Source organism: Fusarium keratoplasticum, chromosome 3 (genome assembly GCF_025433545.1).
Source record: "Fusarium keratoplasticum isolate Fu6.1 chromosome 3, whole genome shotgun sequence".
NCBI classification, from domain to species: domain Eukaryota; kingdom Fungi; phylum Ascomycota; class Sordariomycetes; order Hypocreales; family Nectriaceae; genus Fusarium; species Fusarium keratoplasticum.
The window spans coordinates 4,369,354-4,391,962 of NC_070531.1; the positions used below are offsets into that span (position 1 = coordinate 4,369,354).

Below are 22,609 nucleotides of genomic sequence, written 5' to 3' on the forward strand. Positions count from 1 at the left end.
ATATCTTAGATAATAAATAATTATATATATTAAATAATAAATATTATTATATTACCTAATAGATAAATAGAAAAATAAAATTATCGCTAATATTACCCTTAGTGTAAGGGAAAAGCAATAAAGGCTTTTTAATCTTGATCCTCTGAGGCGCCTCTTAGAAATTCCGGGTCCTTGATAGGTCACGGATTTCCAAAAGGAAGAAAAATAAGGTCAAAATTCGATGATTCTTATACCTAAGAGATCTAAGGGTTCTTATAGGGAATTCCCTAGGAATTCCCCTGAATTTCCCCAAGGGAATCTTAGGGGAATTTCCCGGGAATTCCCTGGGAATTCCTTTGGGAAAAGTGGGTCTCTTAGTGGGGGAATTCCCCGGGAATTCCCCGGGAATTCCTCGGCCCTTCTCGTCACGTGGTTCCCAAGGAATTCCACCACAATTCCCCCCAACTACGATTGGTGCCGTCCCCGGTGCCCGCACACCACTTGGTGAAGCGTCATCTGGTGGCCCGGTCATGAAGATCGAAACAAAGGAAATCACCGTGTCTCCTCCGTGATTGCGTGTGCCAAGGTTTTTCCCCCTGCCTCCCGGTATCCGTTGTTATCATACATGTTGTCCATCATTGCCCTTGGGCTTCCCGTTCCAATTCAGTGGAAAGCCATACTTCCCGCGGCCCATCTGCACACCTGCATCGTCGCCTACCCCTTAGGCTTCGCCTTCGTCCTCTCCTTCGCCTTCATCTTCACCGTCCTCGTTTTCCTGGCCAGGTGCGGCCATGGTCTTGTACAGTGACCACGTGTACTGCTTCTGCTCTCTGGAGGAGAGGATCTGGGCCGCCTCGACGTTGTCAATTCTAGTGTAGGGGAACCAGAACCGGCCGTTTTGCGATGCCTCGATGGCCTGCGGCATTCCTCGGGCGAAGCGGTGGGATTCCTGGATCTCAGGGCGCAAGGCCACGACGGCGGTGGCGTTGGTGACTCGGTGGCCCGCGGCTCTTGCTCGTCTGGCCGCCCTCCGGAAGTGCGGCAGCGCGGTGTCTGGGTCGGTAAACATGGGTTCTTGTGCGACGGCCTGGATGAGTGACGGCACGGCGGGGTCAGCGGTCAGCGGTTTGTGGATGGTGAGGTCCATGGTCAGCACAAAATCGTCGTCAATTTCCAGCAGGCGGGCTGCGTCAGACAGAGACAGGTTCTTCCCGGATTCTTCCCGGACTTGCTTGAGCCCGATGCTGAAGCCGGTTGCGCAGGTCTCGTTGGGGAACAGCATGGCCTGGTCGGCGGAGATCAGCCAGAAACACTGGTATGATTCGCCCTCGGCTCGGAAGCGTTCCTCGAGGATGACGCAGCCGCTGGGGAACTTTCTCTCCCGGGCAGCGGCGGCAACCTCGCTGGCCACCGCGCGGACCTTGATCAGCCGAGAGAGGTCGTCGTCCTCGTCTTCGTCGCCATCGTGGGTGTTGTCCCGGCCTCTCTTGTCACCGCGGGGTTCGCCTCGGTCACGGCTGGTGTCGAATGGAATTGGCGTGTCGTTGAAGTTGCGGGAGACACGGTTCGACTTGTTGCTGCTCTTGAGTCTGGACCCGAACGTGGGCGTGGCCGGTTTGTCGGACTCCCGCGTGCCGTCGTATTTGGCGTATACCCAGTCGAGGAACTCCCCAATGCTATTGGCGCCGCCCAGGCTGCGGAGTTCGGCTCGGGCTTCCTCCACGGTCTCCTCGGAGACTTCCGGTTGGGTGAGCGCGTTCACGGCTTCGGAAAGGACGTGGGCCATCTCGGCGAGCCCCATCATGTTGCCGGCGACATCGCCGTCCTTGGGCTTGCGGTTTCCCCGTAGTCTTCCGCCGGTGCGGGTGGACACGAACTTGCCCGCTCTGTCTCGGGGCTGCCGGGGCATGCTGGTGGTGTCTGCCTCGGGGGTTCGTTCTTCGGTGATGGGGGATAGGCCCTCGGAATTCTCAGCGAATGCGTCGGAGTCGTGCGTGGGGGAGTCGTTCTCGCGGAGGTATCTCGTGTCTGGGATGCGGACCACGGTTCTTCGGTGTCTCGGGGTGTGCGGGGGTTCTCGGTCGTGTCTCTCGTGGACCCTGACTCCGTAGGTGCCCTGGTCTTCTACCGCGTATTCGGGGTAGTCCCGGCCGATGTTTCCAGACGGGAAGTGCAGGCCTTGCCACGGAGCTGAGGCGCCTGTGGCTGGGTCGTAGCCGTCTGCTTTGGCTTGCCTCCGGAAAACGCGGTGTACGTCTGGGTAGTTGTCGACCCAGCGGCTGAAGTGGTGGGATGTCTGGCAGGATGTTATGCGGGATTCCCGACCGTAGAGTTGGATGGCCCGAAGGTATCCCTCGTAGGTGAGGTCACAGTTGGGCTTCTTGATGACGTTGGAGAATAGGGAGCGATACGTTGCGTCCCGGCTGATGAATCGCCTGTCGCTGCAGGCGGGGAATGACTTGACGGGCTGTGGTTGATCGGTCATGATCCCTCCTGGGTAGGTGAAGGATGGAGGAAAAGAAGAGGAAATGCATTTTGGGTCGGGCGCGGTTCTTTGTTGTTGTTGTTGTTGTTGTGCGCGCCGCCAGTGCCCGGGCAGTGATGGGCCGTCAGACTCGCGATGCTGCCCGTGCGTTGCCCTGGAAATCCCAGGGAATTCCCAGGGAATTCCTCCTCAAGCTTGCTTGCGAGGGCGGCCTGGCTTCCTCTTCTGGATCTCCTGTGTGGCTTGCTTTGTTGGTTCCTTTGTTGGGTGGTCTCGTGGTGAGCGCCGCCTGGCTGGTGTGGGGGAGTGCTCTTTGTCTTCCTTGGCGGTTTCCATGGCTCGTGCTTCGGATTTGTCGATCAAGGCTTGAGTGTCTTTGGTTCTTTGCTCAAACTCGGCCACCGCTTTGGGGGCGTCAATGGTTTCTTCGTCGATCCAATTGTTGTAGTTGCTTGGGTACCCTTTCCACACCACTAGGTATTCGGTCCTTGGTTTGCCTCGCCCAAACTTTCTCTTCCGGGATCCGATAATGCGTTCCACTTCGAAGTGTTGGTAGTCATCCCTCCATTTTCCAGTATCCTCTTCTACCGGTACCGGGCCTGGCCGCTTGTCTGGGGCCTCTGCCGGTAGTAGGTGCGCGATAGAGATTACTGGGTGAACGGCGAGGTTATCCGCCATATCGAGTCGGTAGGCGAGCTGGCCGACCCTCTCCACGACGCGGTAGGGCCCGGTCTGACGCTCCTTCAGCTTGGGTTTCCTATCGTCTGCAACATCGTATCCCCTTCCTAGCCTGAGGAACACCCAGTCGCCTGGTTTGAAGGACAGGGGGCGGTGTTTCTTATCGTAGTTCCTCTTCATCGCGGCTTGCGCAAAGGCGATGGCCAGCCGCGCGTCGTCTTGGAGGGCGGCTCGGTCGAACCGGTCCATGACCTCACCCAGGTGTCGGAGGCCATCGTCCATCTTCTGGCCGGTGACGAGCTCGCTCGGCGTTGTTTGGATCGCCTTCACGTATGTGTTGTTCATGGTGAATTGCAGCGGTATTATGGCCGCCGTCCATGGGGTCACTGGGTTGTCGCTGGTCCAATGGCGGAGGGCAATCTCAATGGACTGGTTTCGACGTTCGGTTGCGCCGTCCGCCTGTGGGTGCCAAGCCGTAGACATCTGGAGCTTGGTTCCCATGGCTATCCATAGGGTCTGCCAGAAGCTGCTGAGGAACTTTGGGTCTCTGTCAGATATAATGCTTCGGGGAATACCCCAGTTACACCGTCTTAGCTCATCTACCAGGGAGAGGGCCCATTGTTCGGCCGTGAACCTTGAGTGTCCTGGTATAATAAGGGACATCCGGCTGAACTTGCAGGTGACCGTTAGGAAGGCGTCGAAGGTGCTAAACCCGTGGTTCAGCCATGGCTGGCCCTCACTGGGGACGTCAGGCATTCCGGTAACGAAGTCCATGGCTATCGTGTGGAAAGGGATTGCCGGTGACTGAATGGGTATGAGTTCCCCGGGCGGCTTTTGTCTGTCGGTCTTATTCCTTTCGCAGGTATCACACCGCTTCCTTACTTCTTCGATTTTTCGTTTAAGGCGGTTGATCACGAAGGAATTCCTTAGGTCTTCCCTCATGGTGTTGACTCCGGGATGGAACTTCCGTTGGTGCATATCTTCGATGAGTTCCATTGCAACTTGGTCCGGTACGCAGAGGCGGCGCCGTCCGTCGTGCTCGACCAGGTAGAGTAAGCCGTGTTGGCGGGTAAAGGGGAGCCCGTCTCGTTCGTTCTGGTCTCCTAATTGCTCTAATATGCCTTTCCACCGTGGTCCCCGGCTGTATTGCTTAATGATGGCTTCCCGGATGGTGGGGCTCATCGAGGCTTCGGTATAGTGGTGCACTAGGTCGTAGTGTTCCCCCATGTCCCATCCGCGGTCTAGCTCCCCTTCGCCCTCGTCTGGTGGAGGCTCGGCTCCTGGTAGACGCGATAAGGCATCCCCAATCAGGTTAGTGATTCCGGGGATATGCTGGACGGTGATCGGGTATTGGCTGAGGTACTGAGAGGCCCGGATGAGCCGGTCGTTAGCCCGTAGACTCGAGGAAAACACTGTGAGCTGGTTCACGATGTCGCAGATAGCCGCGTGGTCGGTGAGGATGCGGATTTTCCCGAACCTGCTAGAGAATAGCATCGTTCTAAGCTTCCGGCATACCCAGACGAGGCAAGCTGTTTCTAGCTCGGTTGGCCAGTATCGTGTTTCTGCGCTCCGAAGGGCGCGGCTTAAGTATAGCACTGGCCTGATCGCCGTTCCCGGGATGCGTTCCTTGCCGTCCCACACGTATGAAGGGTCCAAGTGGAATACCACTGCCCCCATTCCGCGTTTAGACGCATCGAGCATAACGAGTAACTCTTGATTGGGGTCAAAGTGCCATAAGGCTCCGGCGGACGCCAGTGCTTCGGTTACATCGGTGAATGCCCTCCTCTCCTCCTCGGATCCCTCCCAGGTGGCCGAGTGAACGTAACCCTTCCGCTTTTGGCCGGTTTTTAGGTTGCCTGTTTCCCGTCCTTTCGACAATAGCTCTGTCTTGCGTCTCTGTAGGGGTTCGATCCGTTGTGAGAATCTGGGGATCAGGCTACGTAGCCACCCTACCATCCCGATCCAGGTCTCTAGATCCGCGAGGTTACTGGGAAAGCTGATATTACGTAGAGCTTGGACCCTCTCGTCTGTATTGGACAGCCCGAGGCCATCGACTTTGAACCCCAATAGTTGTACGGACGGGTAGGCTAGGAAGGACTTGTCTGCGGATAGGGTGATGTTACGGTCCCGGAAGAGCGTAAAGAGGGCTCGGAGGTGTCGCATATGGTCTTCCAGCGTATCCGAGAAGATGATAATATCATCGATAAAGGCAGCGGCGTAGTCACGGTGTGGTCTAAGTATATTATCCATGAATCTTTGAACGTAGGCTGGGGAATTCTTGAATCCCATCAGAGCGACCTTAGATCGTTCTAGCCCCCGGTGGCTCACAACGGTGAAGCGGTCCCGATGTTCGGCGTGGACGAGGAATTGGTGAAAGAAAGACCGGGCGTCCACTGCGCTGATGTATCGTTTTCCCTTAAGTTTGGCGATCACGTCGCTCTGTAAGGGCATCGGGTATGCGTCGGTAACGGTCGCGCGGTTAAGGGCGCGGAGGTCTACCACGACTCTTCCTTTCTCCTTTCCGTTCACTACTCTCCAAACCACGAAAACTGGGCTAGCAAACGGTGTGGGTTCCTGCTGGAACTCCATGCGGTCCTGGTCGTGGAGGGCCCCGAATGTTTTATCAAGGAACTCTTTTGCCTTGAGGCTGAGGGGGTAGGGACGTGATCCTAGCTTCCGTTGGTGCCAATCCTCAACCAGCGGGATCTTCATGTGTTGGCTCTTGTCGACGACGATGGGACCGGTGTCTTCCCATAAGCTCGGGAATTCCGCCAGAAGGTCTTGGATCCTGCGGTTAACCAGGTTTCCCCAGTCGTGGATCCGAACTCCCAGGTTGGTAATGATCTCGGGTAGGTTCTTTGACCGAGAGATCCCTAGCTTGAGTCTCGGATCCAGCTCCGCATGTCAGAGTCGCCCCTCCGGGGCATCGTTCTCCTCTGGGGGCGCCGACTGGTCGCGGTTGGGGGCGGGTTCCGCTGTGTCTCGTGCCGGGTCGTCACTGCTTATATAAGTGGTTTCGCCCGTTCGTGCTCGCGGGTCTGGTCTAGAGAAGGCTCGCCCTTCCAGCACGCTTTCCCCGTGGGCGGTTAGCAGGCGCGCCCATTGATCTTCCTCCAGGGATTCTTCGGGGTTGGCCGGGCGTAGAATGCCAAGCTTCTGGCCCCGGTGGATGACCCGTGTGTTGGGGGAGCCATTGTAGAAGAAAACTCCTTCGGCGGTCCGGGTTATGGCTGGTATCCCTCCCGTTATGGTTGGTTCGAAAAGGAGGTCTCCCTTTCTGCTTGCCCCGCGTGTCCGTACCGGGATGTAGGCGCCGCTATGAGCCCGGATCTGGGTTTTGGCCCGGGCTTTCACCCGCTGAGCACGGGGGTCCATCGAGTGTCCCGGGGTCATTGGTATTAGGAGCCCTCCGCCCGATTTGACTCGTATCTGCTTTTCGCTATTTAGGATGTCCACCCCGTGCGGGATATTGAATTCCTGCCCGAGGAGAAGACCTGTGCTTAGCTTGTCCACGATCCAGGCCCCGGTATCTGCTTCGCCTACGGTAGGCTTCCCATCCCTGATTCCAGGGAAGTATACCGTGAAGTCCGCCCATCCCACCGTTCGTGAGCTTCCCACGCCATGCAGGGCGATGGTCTTAGTGGGATCTAACCGTATATTTGGCAGAAACGACAGGAATTCCCGGGTGACGACTGATCGACCAGCACCGGTGTCGACACAGATTTCTCTTTGTGTTATCCCGTCTGGACCACTCGCTATTTTTATCCGGGCGAATGAGTGTATGGCGGGTTGGCCGGGCCCGGGCACAATATGCTCCGGAATACATTTCACCACGGGGACGGTGGAGGGTTCCGAGTGGATTTCCGCGAACGAGTCCGCCTCCCGCCCGGTAGGGACAAAGTTGGCGATTTCCGGGATATCGGCGATCGGGGGAGCCTCTACGGCTAGGTTGATTGCTTCTTCCTCGGGTTCACTTGCGGTGTCGTAGTCGGACCTGTCTTGGACTGGGGTGGCTAGGTAAGCCGACCCTTCCTTCCCTTCCACCGTGGCGCGCAGGGAGGTCCATTGCTCCCTGGTGAGGAAATATCCCTCTTCGGTGTTCTCTTGGCTGGCCTCGATAGCAGCGAAAGCCCGTGCCACTGGGACCAGCGCCTGGGATGGGCCGTGTCGGTTGCCGCCTGGATTTGCCAAGGTAGTTCGGGCGGTTCCGTTGTAAGATTGGCGCTGAGCGGGCCCGGCTGGTTGTCCGGAGAACCGGGGGGCGCTAGACCCCGGGTGTGACTCCGCTCCCCGGCCTCGGCCGGGATCCCTGCCGGCAATTGCCGTATTAGGAAATCGGGGGGTCCGAGCTGACTCCCGGGGTTTCCGGTTGAGCCTGCTTCTTCGCTCGCTCCAGTCTCCCACCGTTGCGCGAATATATACGTTAGGGATCTTTCGCTCGCAATCCTCAATCCAGTCGTTGAAGGAGTCCGTTGCTCGGGGCTGGGGGAAGCTTTCCTTAAGGTAGTTGTCGAGTAGGACATATGCCTGAATTACCAGCTGCCCTTCCGGGTAGCCGGCTTCGCTGCCCATCCTCTTCAAGGAGGTTACCCAGCTTCGGAAGTCTCTCTCGTTCCGGACATCTTCGATGGTGAAACGTTCGTCCAGGAATGCTCGAAGGGCGGCTTCCGGTCGGGGTCTGAATCGTTCCCGTAGGAGCTCCTTCCATCTCGGGAAGCTCTGTGTGTCCCAGAGCCCGCGCCTTTCAGCGTCGTCGATGTCGCTGGCGTACCATTCTAGGGCGGCCCCTTGCAAGAGGGTTGGGATATTCGGCACTAGGGCTTCCGCATGCTCCGGGCTCCGTGAGTGGTAGCGGTCTAATGCGTCGATGAACTGCCCCACGCTCCGGAATATGGTGTAGGTGCCCTGGATTATGGATTTATCGTAGGTTCGGTCGTATCCGCTTGCTGGCTGGAACTTCCCCACGTCTTCCGTACGAAACCGAACCTGAGGGCGCCGTGGTCCTTGGATCGCGGAGAGAAGGTCCCTGAGCTGGTCGGGTCCGATCGTGTATAGAGCTAGGGTGGGCTGCTGCGAGATATTGGCCTCGTTGTTCGGGGCCGACCCCCGTTCTCTTTGGAGCTGTTCAGGCGGTATGGATTCCGTGTGCCCGCGGTTCTCCAGGTCGTGTGCGGACGTCCGCTCGTTATGCTGGGCCGGAGGCATCCCGTTTTCTGCCGGATCGCCCGCGTCTGCCACCGAGGCCTGGTACGGGGCCATGCTTTGTCGGCTCGATTGGGCCACCAGCGTACCCATATCCCCGCCGGGGGGGCCTCGGTTGGAACCGCCCGCTGAAGTAGAGGTCATCGGCGTTTGGGTCGCAGTATTAGTCCTGGTGGATTCTGATGGTTCTTGTTTAATTCTGGGCCTAGCAGCCGGGGGTATGTTCGGTCGTATGGGCCGGGGTAGGCCTTCCGATGGAGATGGGGAGACCGGTGAGTGCCCGTGGTGGCTAGCCTCCCTGAAACGGGTTGTTGGTCTTGGAGCTCGAGCCGGTGAGTGGATTTCGGCGAGTTGGTCAAAACGGATGGGAATTGGACCGCTGGGCGTCAGCGTCAGCTGCGCTAGTCGGTCCGCGAGGGAGTTGTTGGTTTCTTGAGATACGCGTTGGTGATCTGCTTCTGGGGAGTCTGGCCTGGAGGACGGGTAATGCCCCGGGGGAGCGAATTCTAGGTCGACCGGGAGTTGTTTGTGTTCCTCGAGTTCTCTCCTGAGCTTCGCCCGGAACTGCGTCTGGAACCGGTTGGTTCGCCAATGGACTAGGCTCTCTCGGATACTTTCGGGTCGGTTTGCCCACGAAGAAGGAAAAGAGACTCCTTGCTCAGTCGATTTGATTCGTTGCCGCTCGATTTGTGAGATAGTGAGCCCTCGGCTAGTGAGGTTCTTCAGACGGAGGGTGTCTGCGGCCCACAGTGACTCGAAGTCCTCGAGTTCCTCGGCGATCGGTTGTGGGAAGAGTTGTGGGTAGTCTCCTGTTTTATACGCGAGATACAAGTATCTTCCCAGTAGGTTCGATTCGCTCATAGGCGGTAGGGTCTTCGTCAGTGGGCGGCAGAGTTATCAACTGCTACCATTTGTAAGGGAAAAGCAATAAAGGCTTTTTAATCTTGATCCTCTGAGGCGCCTCTTAGAAATTCCGGGTCCTTGATAGGTCACGGATTTCCAAAAGGAAGAAAAATAAGGTCAAAATTCGATGATTCTTATACCTAAGAGATCTAAGGGTTCTTATAGGGAATTCCCTAGGAATTCCCCTGAATTTCCCCAAGGGAATCTTAGGGGAATTTCCCGGGAATTCCCTGGGAATTCCTTTGGGAAAAGTGGGTCTCTTAGTGGGGGAATTCCCCGGGAATTCCCCGGGAATTCCTCGGCCCTTCTCGTCACGTGGTTCCCAAGGAATTCCACCACACTTAGTAAACTTAGGAGACTTATAATTAAATAGGTAGACTAGGTAAGAAGCTAGTAAGGGATAATTATATATTAGAAATATATCTTTATACCGAAGAAATATATAAAAGAATTTATTAAATATTATTATTAGACTATAAAGTATAATAAGAAACTTAATAATAGAGATTTCTAAGAAATAATATATTAATACTTTATATAAGAAGACCTTATGGTAAGACTAGATAACTACCTTGACTATGGGATATATTATGACTATATATAGCTAGGAGATAAGTACTTACTAAAGCTATATAAATATAATTAAACTATAGGGATACCTTATATTACTATAAGAAATGCTTATACTATGGAATAATATAACCTACTCCTTAAGTAGATCTAAGAGTATAATATATAACTCCTAGATAATAAGAAAATAAGTAAATAATAAGTCCTAAATAAACTATAATATAACCTTATGCGCGAAATATATAACTATTAATTATATAGATACTAAGGAATTAATAAAACTCTAAAATAAATTAAAATAATATTTATATTCCTTAAAATAAAAAAAATTATTTTAATAATTATTAATTAATATAATCTCTATATAAAAACTAAGGCATAATGCTATAAGCCCTATGGAAAACTATAATTACTCCTAGTTATAGAATAACTATAGGACTTAATTACTATAGACTTTATTATTAAATTACCCCTATTAGAAGAGCTAGCTATTAAAAACTTCTATAATAGTATTCTTATTATTATAGATAGACTTATAAAATTTTCTTATTTTATACCTTATAAAGAAGTAATAATTATAAAAGAATTTATATATCTCTTTTACTTTTATATTACTAAGATATATAATATATTACTCGAAATTATTATAGACTAAGGACTATTATTTACTTTAAAATTTTAATAAAGCCTTATAAGATATTTAAGAATTAATTATAAATTCTCTATTATATATTATAAAGAAATAGATAAATAAACCAAATATATAAATTAAATATTAAAATAATATTTTTAATATTATATTAATTATAAATAAACTAACTAGGTTAAGAAGCTATTAGCCGCCTAGCTAGCCTATAATATAGCTATAAATAAAAATATAAAGATTATATTAGCTTATACTAATTTTAGATTTACCCTAGATATATATTAATAAATATAAAATATTATTATTAACCTAAAAGTAATTCTTATTAATAATTAGCTATAAAATCTATATAAAGAAATAAAAATAAAACTTAAGTTTATTAAAAATAAAATAATAAACTATATTAATTAAAAAAAAATCAAGGGACTAATCTTCTTAGAGGGGGATATAATCTACCTTATAATAAAAAATATTAAAATAAAATAATAAAATAAAAAACTTAATTATAAATATATTAAATTATATAAAATTAAATAGAAAATCTTAAAATATAATTATAAATTAGACTTATTACTTAAAGTTAAATTTTATTTAATTTTTTATATTTTATTACTTAAATTAATATAAAATACTATTTAAGTTAAAATTAGTAATAAATTAGAGGCTAAAATTAATAAACTAAAGGAATATATTATAGAAGCTATCTTTAATATAAATAAAATTAATAATAAAATAATATATTTTATTAAATAAAAAAACTACTTAGACTTAGAAAATACTTAGGAACCCCTAGAATACCTTATTAATATATACTGCCTTCTAAAGAACTTCTATTAGTAATACTAAGATTAAATAAAAGCGATATATTAAGGAACTTATCGCCTAACCTAAGGGATACCTAGTTAACCTTATTAGGAATATAATCTACCTAGAGGTTATATATTATTATACCTTTATAAGTATCTAATATAAATAAAAGGTTATTTTTTTATTTTATTTCTTAAAGACCCCGGCGGGTCGCCTCGGAATGCCTTACTTTTATGCTACTCTAAGTCTTATAAATATGCGATAAATAACTAGCCGCCGCGGCTAGATAAGACTAAAGCTCTATTATCTCCTCGTGAAATATAAGTAGGGTATTATTAGCCTTGCTCTTATCTTATTTTAATTTTTTCTCTTACTTTATTAAAGAAGTTATTATTATAGTTAGCCCGGGGAATATATAGAAGCGAAGAAGATAGAATGTATAGGAAGTAGCTATGCGGGTGCTATTATAAGATTTCTTATTGCGAATATACTCGCTATAGCGCGATGAGTCTATAGATATTAGATACTGCTTGCCTAAGTGAAAATAATAGGTATAGGGTATATTAGCTTCCTTATTTAAGAATTCTATAGAAGAAGTAAAAATATATAACTTATAGGTTTTTTAGGAAACTTATTTAGATATATAATTAGCTATTATGGCATTAGAAGTAATAAAAGGGTTAAGATTAAAATATATTAATAGAAGGATAGGAAGACTAGGGTATATAGGTCTTGGGGATAAGACTTAATAGAGGGGAGATATTATATTATGACCTCCGCGGCTATATCACGTGGTCTCTATAGAACCCTAGGTCCCACGGACCTATTAGACGAGGACTAATAATATATTAAAATAATATCGGTCTAGGACCGACGCGGCCTAGGAATAATAGCAATCTAACTTATGATTAGTCTAATATAATACACTTAAGTATATAAAATATACTTATTATACTTTTATATATATTAGCTACCTTAGCTATTAATATAACTTAATTATACTTAATACCTTAAGTATATTACTAGATATAACTTATATCCCCTTATTTAAAATAATACTAATAACCCTCTACTAATATAAACCTAGCACGACTGGTTTATCCCTTGGGAAAGATATAATCGTCACATTATGTATTATATGGAAGGCTAGAAAGAACTTAGTCTTTAAAACGTGGGTTATAAAGTATCTAATTAGATACTCTATTTCTTAACCATAGGCCTTTTTTAGTAGCCTAAAGTACCTAATATTAAGGGGCTAGAGTAGATAAGAGGAATAAGGTAATATATAAAGCTAGATAATTTTCTTCTTCTTATAATATCTCTTAAATTTAATAAAATAATAACTTTTATAGCTATTAAGGATTAAAAAATAATAGTAATTATTTAATTACTTAGTTATATATTAGTTAAAGTGCTTTAGTTACTTAAGATTAGTCTTATTATTAATTTAGCTATTTTAAGTTATTATAATCGCCTAATTGCCCGGGAGGTTATTATCTTAGTACTAATTAGCGAGGTGATATTAGCCCGCGCTAATAATAAATAGCTAGATTACCTAGCCTTTTATATTAATTACCTAGATTATTATAATCTATTCCTAGTTTTTAGGCTATATTAATTTTAGCTTTAAATACCTTTCTAAACCTATAATAACTATTCTGCTTATAATTATGCCTATAAGAAAGCTAATCTTATTAAAGTTATAGAGATTATCTAATTAGATATTATACTTTAAGATTATATTCCTTACGAGGCGAAACTAGTTATAGATAACTATTAGATCTTTATACTTAGCTCTTTAGTAATTATATTTTTAAAAACAAAACATATCTTAAGCTCTAGGTATTACTTAAAGAAGTTATAAGCCTAGTGCATGCTAATTAGTAGCGTATCATAGTCAGCAAGTAATTAATTAGCTATTTCTTTAATACTATAAAGCTAGGGGGGAAATCTTCGCGAATCTAGGTTAAGAATAAAGTAAATAAGGATCTATTCCTCTAGATCTAATAGCTTGCGTGATTTTATAGTGGTTTCTTATATAGAAAGAATACCCTTTTATCGGCGACCTAGGGTCTTCTAAGAGACTATATATATCGATGCGGCGCGTCGGAGACTTAACCTTAGGTTATTCTGAAGGGCCTAAAGGGTAAGAAGTATTCTAGCCTTATAATTCGTTTATGATATGCTAGGTAGTTATAAATCAATTGATTAAGTAGGAATAATATAGGTTAAGGGATTTTTGAGATACTCGCTTATCTGAGATACTTACTTATCAAGTATGTTAATTTAAAGTGATAATTAAATAATATTCTAATGCTATTATTTATTTATATTATTCCTTTACTTGTTGCGACGCTCCCCCACACCCTGATACATAGCGGTGGTCAAGCCAAGTTAGATCTATGATCGAATACTCCTATTATGAGGTTGTTTGGGGCTACATCGGAGGAGCTTGGCAAAGGCTGGGCATAGCCATGCCTGACCATGACAGCAACAACCCGCGTCGTCAAGCAAAGGCCAAGGTGTGGGCGGGAAAGGCTTTGCAATGGCTGGAACACTTTCTGTAGTCACAGAAGAATGGGTCACTCCTTAAAGACCCACGCCAATGATGCGAGAAGGAAGTGGCTTATCTGCCTTGACTTACACGTAGTCGGTATGTGCGCAATCATCCTCCAGGCAGGGTATAGCTCCTATAGTGCTGTTCGACCCGCGTCCCGGATTGTCGCGAGGTTGATACGTAATACGATTATAGAACTCAGTAGCATCAAGACGATAAATCCTAGATTTTTACTAACTGCTATATATTCTTTTTTTTTCTGTGTTATTTAGCTTCCATTTTATCTCTCGGTAACATTCATTGAACTTCAGTGAAGGGAATTCGGAAAAACCCTCAACCGAAATTGCACGCAGTTGCCTAACTCGACGCCACCACATCTCAACTTCACTCTTCCTTTATCAACACCACTTCAACCATGACCGACGATTACCGTGGGCATCTTGGGCTTTTCCCTCAATGCGGTATTTGTGACGACGTGATATTGAGGCATGAAAGGGTCATCGCCTGTACGAAGCATTAGTCGCTGGCCGAGCATGTCTATTTTGTGCCGCTTACCGCTTTTCGCTAGCGTTGCCCGCATCTGCCGTGCAGCACGTTGGCTTAGCTAACGAAGGTGGGCTAAGAAGATGGCCTAATTACCTGTCCACCTTTCATGACTTGGCTTGTACACGGTGCCGAGAATTGAATTTTACCTGGTTGAGCAACATAGGCAAAGTAATGGTTTATTTCTCATATTCTTTTTACTATAGTATATTTGCCCACATACAGTAGCAGAAAGGTAGAACCTAAGCCTAGACCGCAATGTGCTCGAGCGCGACACTCCATGTCATCGGCATATTCAGCACACAATTTCAAACCCACTCCTGATATCCTAGAGGAATTTTCTTGTGTTGGGTTTCTATTCTAGTCAAGACCCTCTCAATCTAAGCCATTTTTCAGTTAAGATTCCTGGCAATTCATGCTATACTTGCCTAATAAGAACCCTCTCATATCCAAGCCTTGATCAGAAATACCTGTACTGCAGTGCCTCCGGATTTAATGATACTCCGATCTGATAGGTACAAGGCGCTGTGCCGCTTCACTCACTCGTCCCATGATCTGATCAGCTGGAACTCCCCATTTTACCAACAACGACAAGAAAATGTCTTCAGAGATAGGCATCGAGGAATATCGACAAGATGTTCTTCGCGTCTGCTCATACCATCGGAGCGACTTTGCTCTAGCTCTCAACCGCACACGCCCACATAAAATACAAGCCATCGCGCCATTGCTCCAAACACATTTCACCAAACCTTCTCCCTTTAAACATGGTCCTCCGTTTAGACTTGGCGTCTTGGATCTCCTCACTTCAGAACTCATCATCAACATCCTCCTCCAGCTCGATATAGTATCATACCTTCGGTTTCGCCGTGTCAACAGGCACGCCCGGGTGATAGCGACTCGCCTTCACGAATACAAGCTTGTTTCCACGCATGGGCTTGAAGGCCTGACAGCGGTTTTGCGAACCGGATTAGGCGAATATTTCGGCATCAAAGACTTGTACGATCCTCTTGTGACCTACAGTTGCAAGGTCTGTGGTGATTTCGGACACTTCCTATACCTCCCCGACTGCACACGTTGCTGCTTTTCCTGCCTTACCAAAGCACCTGAGCTGCACGTGACCAGTGTTATCTACTTGTACGACAAGCTCGCTCAGATTGTGGGAATATCTAGGTCTAAGCTCGAGAGAGAACTGAGGCCAGTGCTTCATCCGGTTCCTGGAAAATACTCTCTACAGAGTTACAGAAGTTGCTTCACTGGGGATTACCTCATGCAAACGCGACAACTTGTTACGATACTCACCTCACTCGGCGCGTCTGAAAGAGCCATTACCCAGCAGGTGGACTCAAGGGCAGGCTGGGAAAGCAACCAGTTTGCGTCAGCGACCGCGTATCCCTGGTACAACGCGAAGAGGGCAGAGGCAGACCGTAGTGTCAGCTGCAAAGGGATACAACTCTACATCGAGAGAATTGTGCCCCCTGGTAGGGTTGAGCCCGAAGATGAAAGGAAACACCGCGATCGGGTGTTTTCAAGGGCGGGCTTCTTGCAGCATTTCAAGACTTGTGGTCTTGCGCAGGATCTCTGGGCGAGGAGAGACAACGGGGCAGCAGAGAGGGAGTCCTGGTTTATTAGTAATGGAGGTGGTTTGCGAAAGAAAGACGAAGAAGGGGTTCCTTTTTGAAGCAAAACTACAAGCATGTTTCGTTCTGAAGCTGTTTTCGTCTTTTGGTCATGTTTGCCTAGGTGGGTTAGTGACAGTCACTACAAGCGACATCTAGCATCTATTGTTAGTTTAACAACGCCGTTACAAATCAACCGGGACCTTTTCGGCCCCTACGATAAGAATGAGATGTGTATTATACGTGGAAATAAAATATCCCTCCAAATTCATAATCTATAATAACCCTCTTGGCTGGAATGAACCGATTAGGTAGTTGTCGTCTTACTCTCTGGTGCCGGTTAGCCGATGACGCTGTGGCCGAGTCGGGTCACCTGACGAGCTCATCGCGTTCCTTAAGATCCCACTTCATGGCCGAACCCAGATTCATCATCATCTCCCTTCACTATTTACTCATCAAAAATGTCTTCTGAGAAAGAGAGAGAGCATCTCGCCAACAAGGCCCCGGAGGAGGGCGATGCTCCTCCCGCCTACGAGATAGGCGAACCATCGTCAGCTAGAGACATCACGTCCCCGCCCGCAGCTACTGGCGAATCCTCCAAAGCCTCGACGCGCCCAACAGCAGACGCGCCCTTCAATTTCCCCGAGGATGGTCCCTTGCCCACCTATTCCGAGGCATCGTCGAGCAAGCAGCCACCCATCGCAATCCCACAGGAGTCTCCCACTCCCACTGCTCCGTTCCTCAATGCCTACCCTCCAGCTCTGCTCAGCCATGGCATCACGCAGGAGGCATGGTCTTCTTTCCTGGACACAATTTCTGCTTTTTTGACGGCCAAGGTTGGAGAGCGCGCAATCAACCACGCTGGGGACATTGCCAAGAAGGTCGGCCAGCGTCCGACAAGCTATGTCAAGAACGTTGTTTCGCACACCAAGAGCGTCGGAAAGAGCATTGGCGATAATGCAAAGAGGGGCAACATCATTGGAGCGGCCTTTGGTGTCATTGGCGGTGCCATTTCCATTCCCGTCGGCGCTGCTCTTGGTGTTGTTGGAACAGTCGTGAGTCTTCCGGGGCACACAATCGCGGCTGTGACGAGGAAGCCCAAGACACCTGCAGAACGAGCGGTCGCCTACGTGACCGTCGCCAACAAGGACTGGTTCAACAAGCGAGGTCTCCATGCGAGCTTGGTCAACACTGAACAGCTTTCCGAGGTTCTTGGTGTCTCGGTCAAGGCCGTGCTGGAGGCGTCTACTGGGGATAAGAGTGGAGGCGCAGAGGGACAGTTGAGTGCTTTGAGAGAGCATATTGCTCATTTGGAGATTCAGGGACCGGGTGTCATTGATCTGGCTGACGCGACTACGTGGTTGGTCGTGGTGCGGATAGAAGCAGCACCAGAGCATCGTGGGTGAGCTTGGGTAGAGCATCGTGGCATAGACTCAGTAAGACCAGTCCTTCCTATTGAATATGTAGATGGAGATTCTCAAATATGCTACACTTTGGCTCATGTTCGAACATTGGTGTCGCCTTTGCAATGTTACGGCTTCCAACCCTGAATACTTTCCATGACGCAGAACATCACACACAACCCTAACCTCTGAATATGCCCCAATTAGTGTCGTTTTCAGCGCTGGCCAGGCTGTGGCCCGTTGACTTCATCCCTAGAATGATTAATAGGCTTCATATCACGATTTCCCTGGGTCATTCCTTTGTTCGACGACTCTGATGCCATCAAAATTCTCAGCTATGTTCCGCAACAGCAGCCCTTCCGTGGGTCTTTTGTTTACAACAACTTTGCCTACGAGGTTCTTGGGCATGTCATCGAAATGGTTTCCGGCTCACCATACTCCTCGTTCCTTCACGAGTGCCTACTTCGCCCCCTAGGCATGATGAGAACCTACTTCACCGACCGGACTGAACAAATGGAAAATGAAGCCAAGCCCTACACTGCCCTTTCCGACGTTACACCGGTCCGTATCTCGCCTGTCCTCCAGGGAGATCACGTTTTGATGGGCCCGGCCGGCGGTGTTCGAAGCTGCGTCTCTGATCTTGTCATCTTTTACGATGCTCTTTTGGATGCTGCTGCCGAAGAACTTGAGCTGGGCACAGAACAGGCATACGCACCCAAGTGCCATTCCGTGTCATTCTCCGAACTCCCAACTATGTGGACAGGCTGGAATATCCTGCCAATGCCCCTCATCCGAGAGCACTCATACGGTTATGGCTAGCTAAGATCCCAACTATCGTCAGTCCTAGCTCCATCTCGTGGAGATCCAGACCTTAACCCGTTGGTGGGCACTGGAGCTCCATCTCGTCTTGCCATCTGGCACAGTGGCGACATTCCGGGATACCAGACTCATGCAACGCTTTTCCCAGAGACTAAACAGGCAGTTGTGGTGTTGACGAACTCGCTGTCGTTGAATGATGGCTCCAGGTACATCAACAATCTGGTTATCGAGGCTCTGCTGGACAATCTTGACAATGCACACGACTATGTGAAACTGGCAAAAAAGTCGTCAGACCTAGCAGTGAAGAGGGTGGAGAGCATTCAAAAGGAACTCGTTGACGGCCGAACACGTCCTGAGCCATATAGGCCTCTAGACAGCTATGCCTGGCGCTACTTCAACACAGTCAAGAATTTCTTTATCGACGTTGGGCTCAACGATCAAGGCAACCTCCATATATTGTTCATGGGAAGAAAGACGGACACATTTGAACTGAAGACATACCAAGATGATGGCTTCTTTTGGTTCTTGACTCACGACGAGGCTGCCAGACTAGCTCAGTATGATGGATATGGGCAAGACTTCTACATCTTGAGGTATGGCAGTGTCAAGGGTGATGACGATGTTATAGACGCTCTCCGGTGGAAGCACGAATCGTCGCTTGATGGGTTTGGCGAGGTGTTTGAGCGACATTCGACCTCAAAGAATGGTCCGAGTACATAGGGGGGCTCCGAGCTGTAACATACGTTGTTGCCATTAGGGTAGCAATGGCTGATACTTCCAGCATCTTGTCCCTATGTCGTCCTCTATGGAGAATTGCAGACTGTGCCACGCATTGTCAGTAAGAGAGTAGCTTTCAATGAAATTGCAGCTTTAAAGCCCAATTATAGACACCGGCGTCTTTAAAGTCATAATTAAACGGGGAGCGACGCCGTCTCTGAAGGCGATGGCAACTTGACAAAGGGATTCTTTGCTCGCATCGAGCTCGGGGCACATGTTACTTCCTGACACACCTCTCTAAATACTTCGATGCCATTCAACATCCGATTAAGGCGCTGAGTCACCGTCATTCAAGACATTGTGAACGGCCTACCCCGCATAACGCCTCTGCGCCCTTGGATTGATCATCGCCGATCTCGGCCACGGGTTGGCTTTTCTCGGATATCATCGCCATATCTCTTTAATTCCTCCTATATCCCATTTAATCCTTGAACCCTCATCTCTCGACGCCATGACTCCAAGTCCTCAAGCCATCGGAAACTATCTCTCATCCCTCTTTGGCCTTGCGGGCAGGGTTGCCGTCGTTACAGGAGGCAGCTCTGGAATCGGGCGTGAAATGGCCATTGCTCTGGGTCGCGCTGGATGTCGTCTCGTTCTTGTTGCTCGTCGACCAGAGCCTTTACAAGAAACCATCAACCAACTCGCTGAATATCACGTTGAAGCCACTTCCGTCACGGCAGACTTGGCAGATCGAGCATCTCTGAAGGGCGCGATTGACACCATCGCCGCGAGTGTCGGAACTCCCGATATCCTCGTCAACGCTGCTGGAGTGAACGACCGACCTCACATGAATGATCTCTCTCAAAAAGTTTGGGATAACACCATCGCGGCGAACCTCACAGCGCCGTTCATTCTGGGTCAGGCATTCGGTCCCAAGATGGCATCAAAGGGATATGGACGCATTATCAACGTCATCAGTCAACAGAGTTTCCGCGCATACGGAAATAGCGGCGCGTATGGTGCCTCTAAGGGAGGGCTTCTGTCCTTGACGCGGTCCCAGGCAGAGGCTTGGTCTCGACAAGGTGTTTTGTGCAACGCCGTTGCGCCGGGCGTGGTGGAAACGCCTTTGACAGCACCTGTGTTTAGCGACCCGACAAAGGTGGAGGCTCATGCTGCCCGAACTATGATAGGACGGAACGGTATTCCCAAGGACTTTGCAGGAGTTGCTGTGTACTTGGCCAGCGAGGCGAGCGCTGCGGTGACGGGGCAGACTATCTTTGTGGATGGTGGATATTCGGCCACATGATATCAGGGGGACTTGACTGACATCCGGGTCGAGGGAGCGGAGAGACACCAGTGTAACCTTTAGCTTACCCTCCCTAAAGATAGTGAATAGAGTATAATAACAACAGGGAAAGAAGCTCTAAAGCTTTACTTTAATCATCATACATGCTTAGCTACTTATCATCTTGAGAGGAGCTAGGGATGCTAGCGTTCCAAGTTAACTTAATTCAATACGCAGATCCGGTGAGAGTGGGTGAGTTGAGAGAAGATATTGAGCTACACTATTGTTCACCTGACAGATGACATGAAGACCCAAGCTCTCGCAACTTCCCGGTACTCTAAGCTGGGCCTGCCAACGCGTGTCGTCCTCTCTGCTCCTTCTTATGCAAAAACCGAATCAAAAAGGCAGTTCCAATAAGAGCCACAGCCATGCCGACCATGGTAGGATATCCCTTTGGATACACCGGCGCCTCGACTTGTTGCCAGATAACCAAGGGTAGCCAAGCCTGAAACACGTACGCCATCTCGTTCATGGCACCCGTGACAAGAGCTCTCTCTTCGTTGTCATCACTGCAAATCTCGTGCGCCCAGGCAAATGTCAGACCGCTGATACCGCCGCCGAAGCCGCAGAGCATGAAGCATGCCCATGTGAAGGCGTTGGGGACGTTCCACACTGTAAGGCCGGCGTAAGCAATGATTTTGACGAGGCCCGAGAAGAGGATCGCCGGCCAGCGCGCTCCGCGGAACAGGCTGTCTGAAGTCCATGCGTAGATCAACGTGGTGACGATGCTAATCACCTCAACGATGGTCGGGTAGATGTTGACCTCCTGGATGGTGTACCCTTGTTCTTTCAGCCAAATGGGGAACGCAGGTTGCGAGCTTCCGCCATTTCCGTTGTTGAAGAGGATATACAACAACGTGAGAGCGTAGATGTGCCAACTTGAAAAGATCTTGATGAACTTGGCTTTGGTGTATGGCGCTCTCTCAGCTCGTCCTTCCAGTTCCATTCGCTTCTTGGCGAGTGCGATCTCATCCTTTGTAAGGTACCAAACGCGAGTGATTTCAGGAAGGTCGGGGAGGAAGAAGAAACCAGAGATGGCAATAGGCAGTGACACGATCGTATTAGTAATGAACAGCCATTGCCAGCCATGGAAACCGTGGACGCCGTCGAGGTTGTGGGACCCGGCCATCAGATATCCAGACACCATGGATCCGACGTTCCCCATTGCGTGAAAGAGACACGATCGCTTCGCTAGCTCGTCTTTTCTATACCATGATCCGATTATATATTGCATCCCTAAGCACTGTGTTAGCATTGGGGTATGATGGTATGATGTGTTGATGTTGTGTTCTTTTGTAGGTAGTTGAAGCCCAGCCCTGACGGGATAACTGAGTCAGAAGGAAAGATAGTACTGCATACCAGGGTAGAAAGTGCTTTCGGCGAGACCGATGAAGAAGCGTAACGCGTAGATTTGCTTGGCAGAGGTGCATTTGCAAAGCAGAATCGTCAAAACAGACCAAGTGACCTGATCGATTGTTAGAAATTGACCATTGCGGGGAGGTCATTTTTAGCATACCTCACAAAAAGGGATCCACAAGCTTGGCCGGATCCGAGTGAGGAGCATGTTACTGCTCTCGTCAATATCATCCTAAAGCTTAGGCGGGGACGTTATCTTACCTAGGGATCTCTCCTAGAACGTATCCAACAGTCCAGCACGTTTGCATGTAGTTGAGCTCATTGCCCATGAGGTTCAGGTCCTCCTTCATCCCAGAGACAAAGGCATTGTTGATGTTGACCTTCTAAATCAGTACTCTCACTCGTCGTCGGTGCGTGTTGTGCTCACCTGGTCCAGATACTTGATAAAGTAACCGAGTGACGCCAGCGTCATCAACGCAGCATCCAGTTTGAACAGAAATCTGCGCTCCTCGGGCGACTTGTCAAAGGTGTCCCATAGATAACTTTTCCATGTCGACTTGGGCTTCTCTTGAACCACAGCAACAACGGTGTCAGAATCGGAGGCGGGAGAAGGGTCATCTACCCTTTGCACCTTTTCGTTTGCCACAGCCTTGGAAATATCCGCCATCTTAGTTTCGGTACTCGGTCGTCCTGCAAAACAAGTCGATGGACTTTTGCTACCGGGAGATAACCTTCTTTTAAGCTTAACATTAGAGTGTTCGTTTGCCAGACTGTGATCTATCCTTTATCCACCCCTGCTTCAAGATTTGCTCCTTCGGGAAATAATGTCGGGGTTAGTAGGGAGCATGAACAGGTGAATAGTTTTTCGTGGGGAGACGATGCTACGATCGGCGGCCAATAATGTCTGTTATGGAAAAGTCCTCATCGAGGTTGAAAATGTCGTCAATTCACTATTGCCAAGTCTGGCTTTGATGCTACGCAGA

General features: G+C 48.5%; 4 protein-coding genes across 4 annotated transcripts; 2 read left to right on the forward strand and 2 right to left on the reverse strand.

Moving 5' to 3' along the window:
- Positions 1 to 700: 700 nt before the first annotated feature.
- Positions 701 to 2,464, reverse strand: NCS57_00466000 (uncharacterized protein; the record flags this gene model as incomplete). Its single annotated transcript, XM_053054614.1, has 1 exon — positions 701 to 2,464. The coding sequence occupies one exon, from the start codon at positions 2,462 to 2,464 to the stop codon at positions 701 to 703; it is 1,764 nt and encodes a 587-aa protein (XP_052916774.1).
- A 13,983-nt stretch (positions 2,465 to 16,447) lies between these two features.
- On the forward strand, positions 16,448 to 18,928 carry NCS57_00466100 (Beta-lactamase domain-containing protein; the record flags this gene model as incomplete). The annotated part of the gene is made up of 3 exons (XM_053054615.1): positions 16,448 to 17,384; positions 17,658 to 18,197; positions 18,258 to 18,928. The coding sequence occupies 3 exons, from the start codon at positions 16,448 to 16,450 to the stop codon at positions 18,926 to 18,928; spliced, it is 2,148 nt and encodes a 715-aa protein (XP_052916775.1).
- Positions 18,929 to 19,436: 508 nt separating this feature from the next.
- On the forward strand, positions 19,437 to 20,231 carry NCS57_00466200 (uncharacterized protein; the record flags this gene model as incomplete). The annotated part of the gene is made up of 1 exon (XM_053054616.1): positions 19,437 to 20,231. The coding sequence occupies one exon, from the start codon at positions 19,437 to 19,439 to the stop codon at positions 20,229 to 20,231; it is 795 nt and encodes a 264-aa protein (XP_052916776.1).
- A 316-nt stretch (positions 20,232 to 20,547) lies between these two features.
- Positions 20,548 to 22,293, reverse strand: NCS57_00466300 (MFS domain-containing protein; the record flags this gene model as incomplete). Its single annotated transcript, XM_053054617.1, has 5 exons — positions 20,548 to 21,506; positions 21,630 to 21,735; positions 21,787 to 21,838; positions 21,888 to 22,009; positions 22,054 to 22,293. 5 exons carry the CDS (start codon positions 22,291 to 22,293, stop codon positions 20,548 to 20,550), a joined length of 1,479 nt encoding a protein of 492 aa, XP_052916777.1.
- Positions 22,294 to 22,609: the final 316 nt, after the last annotated feature.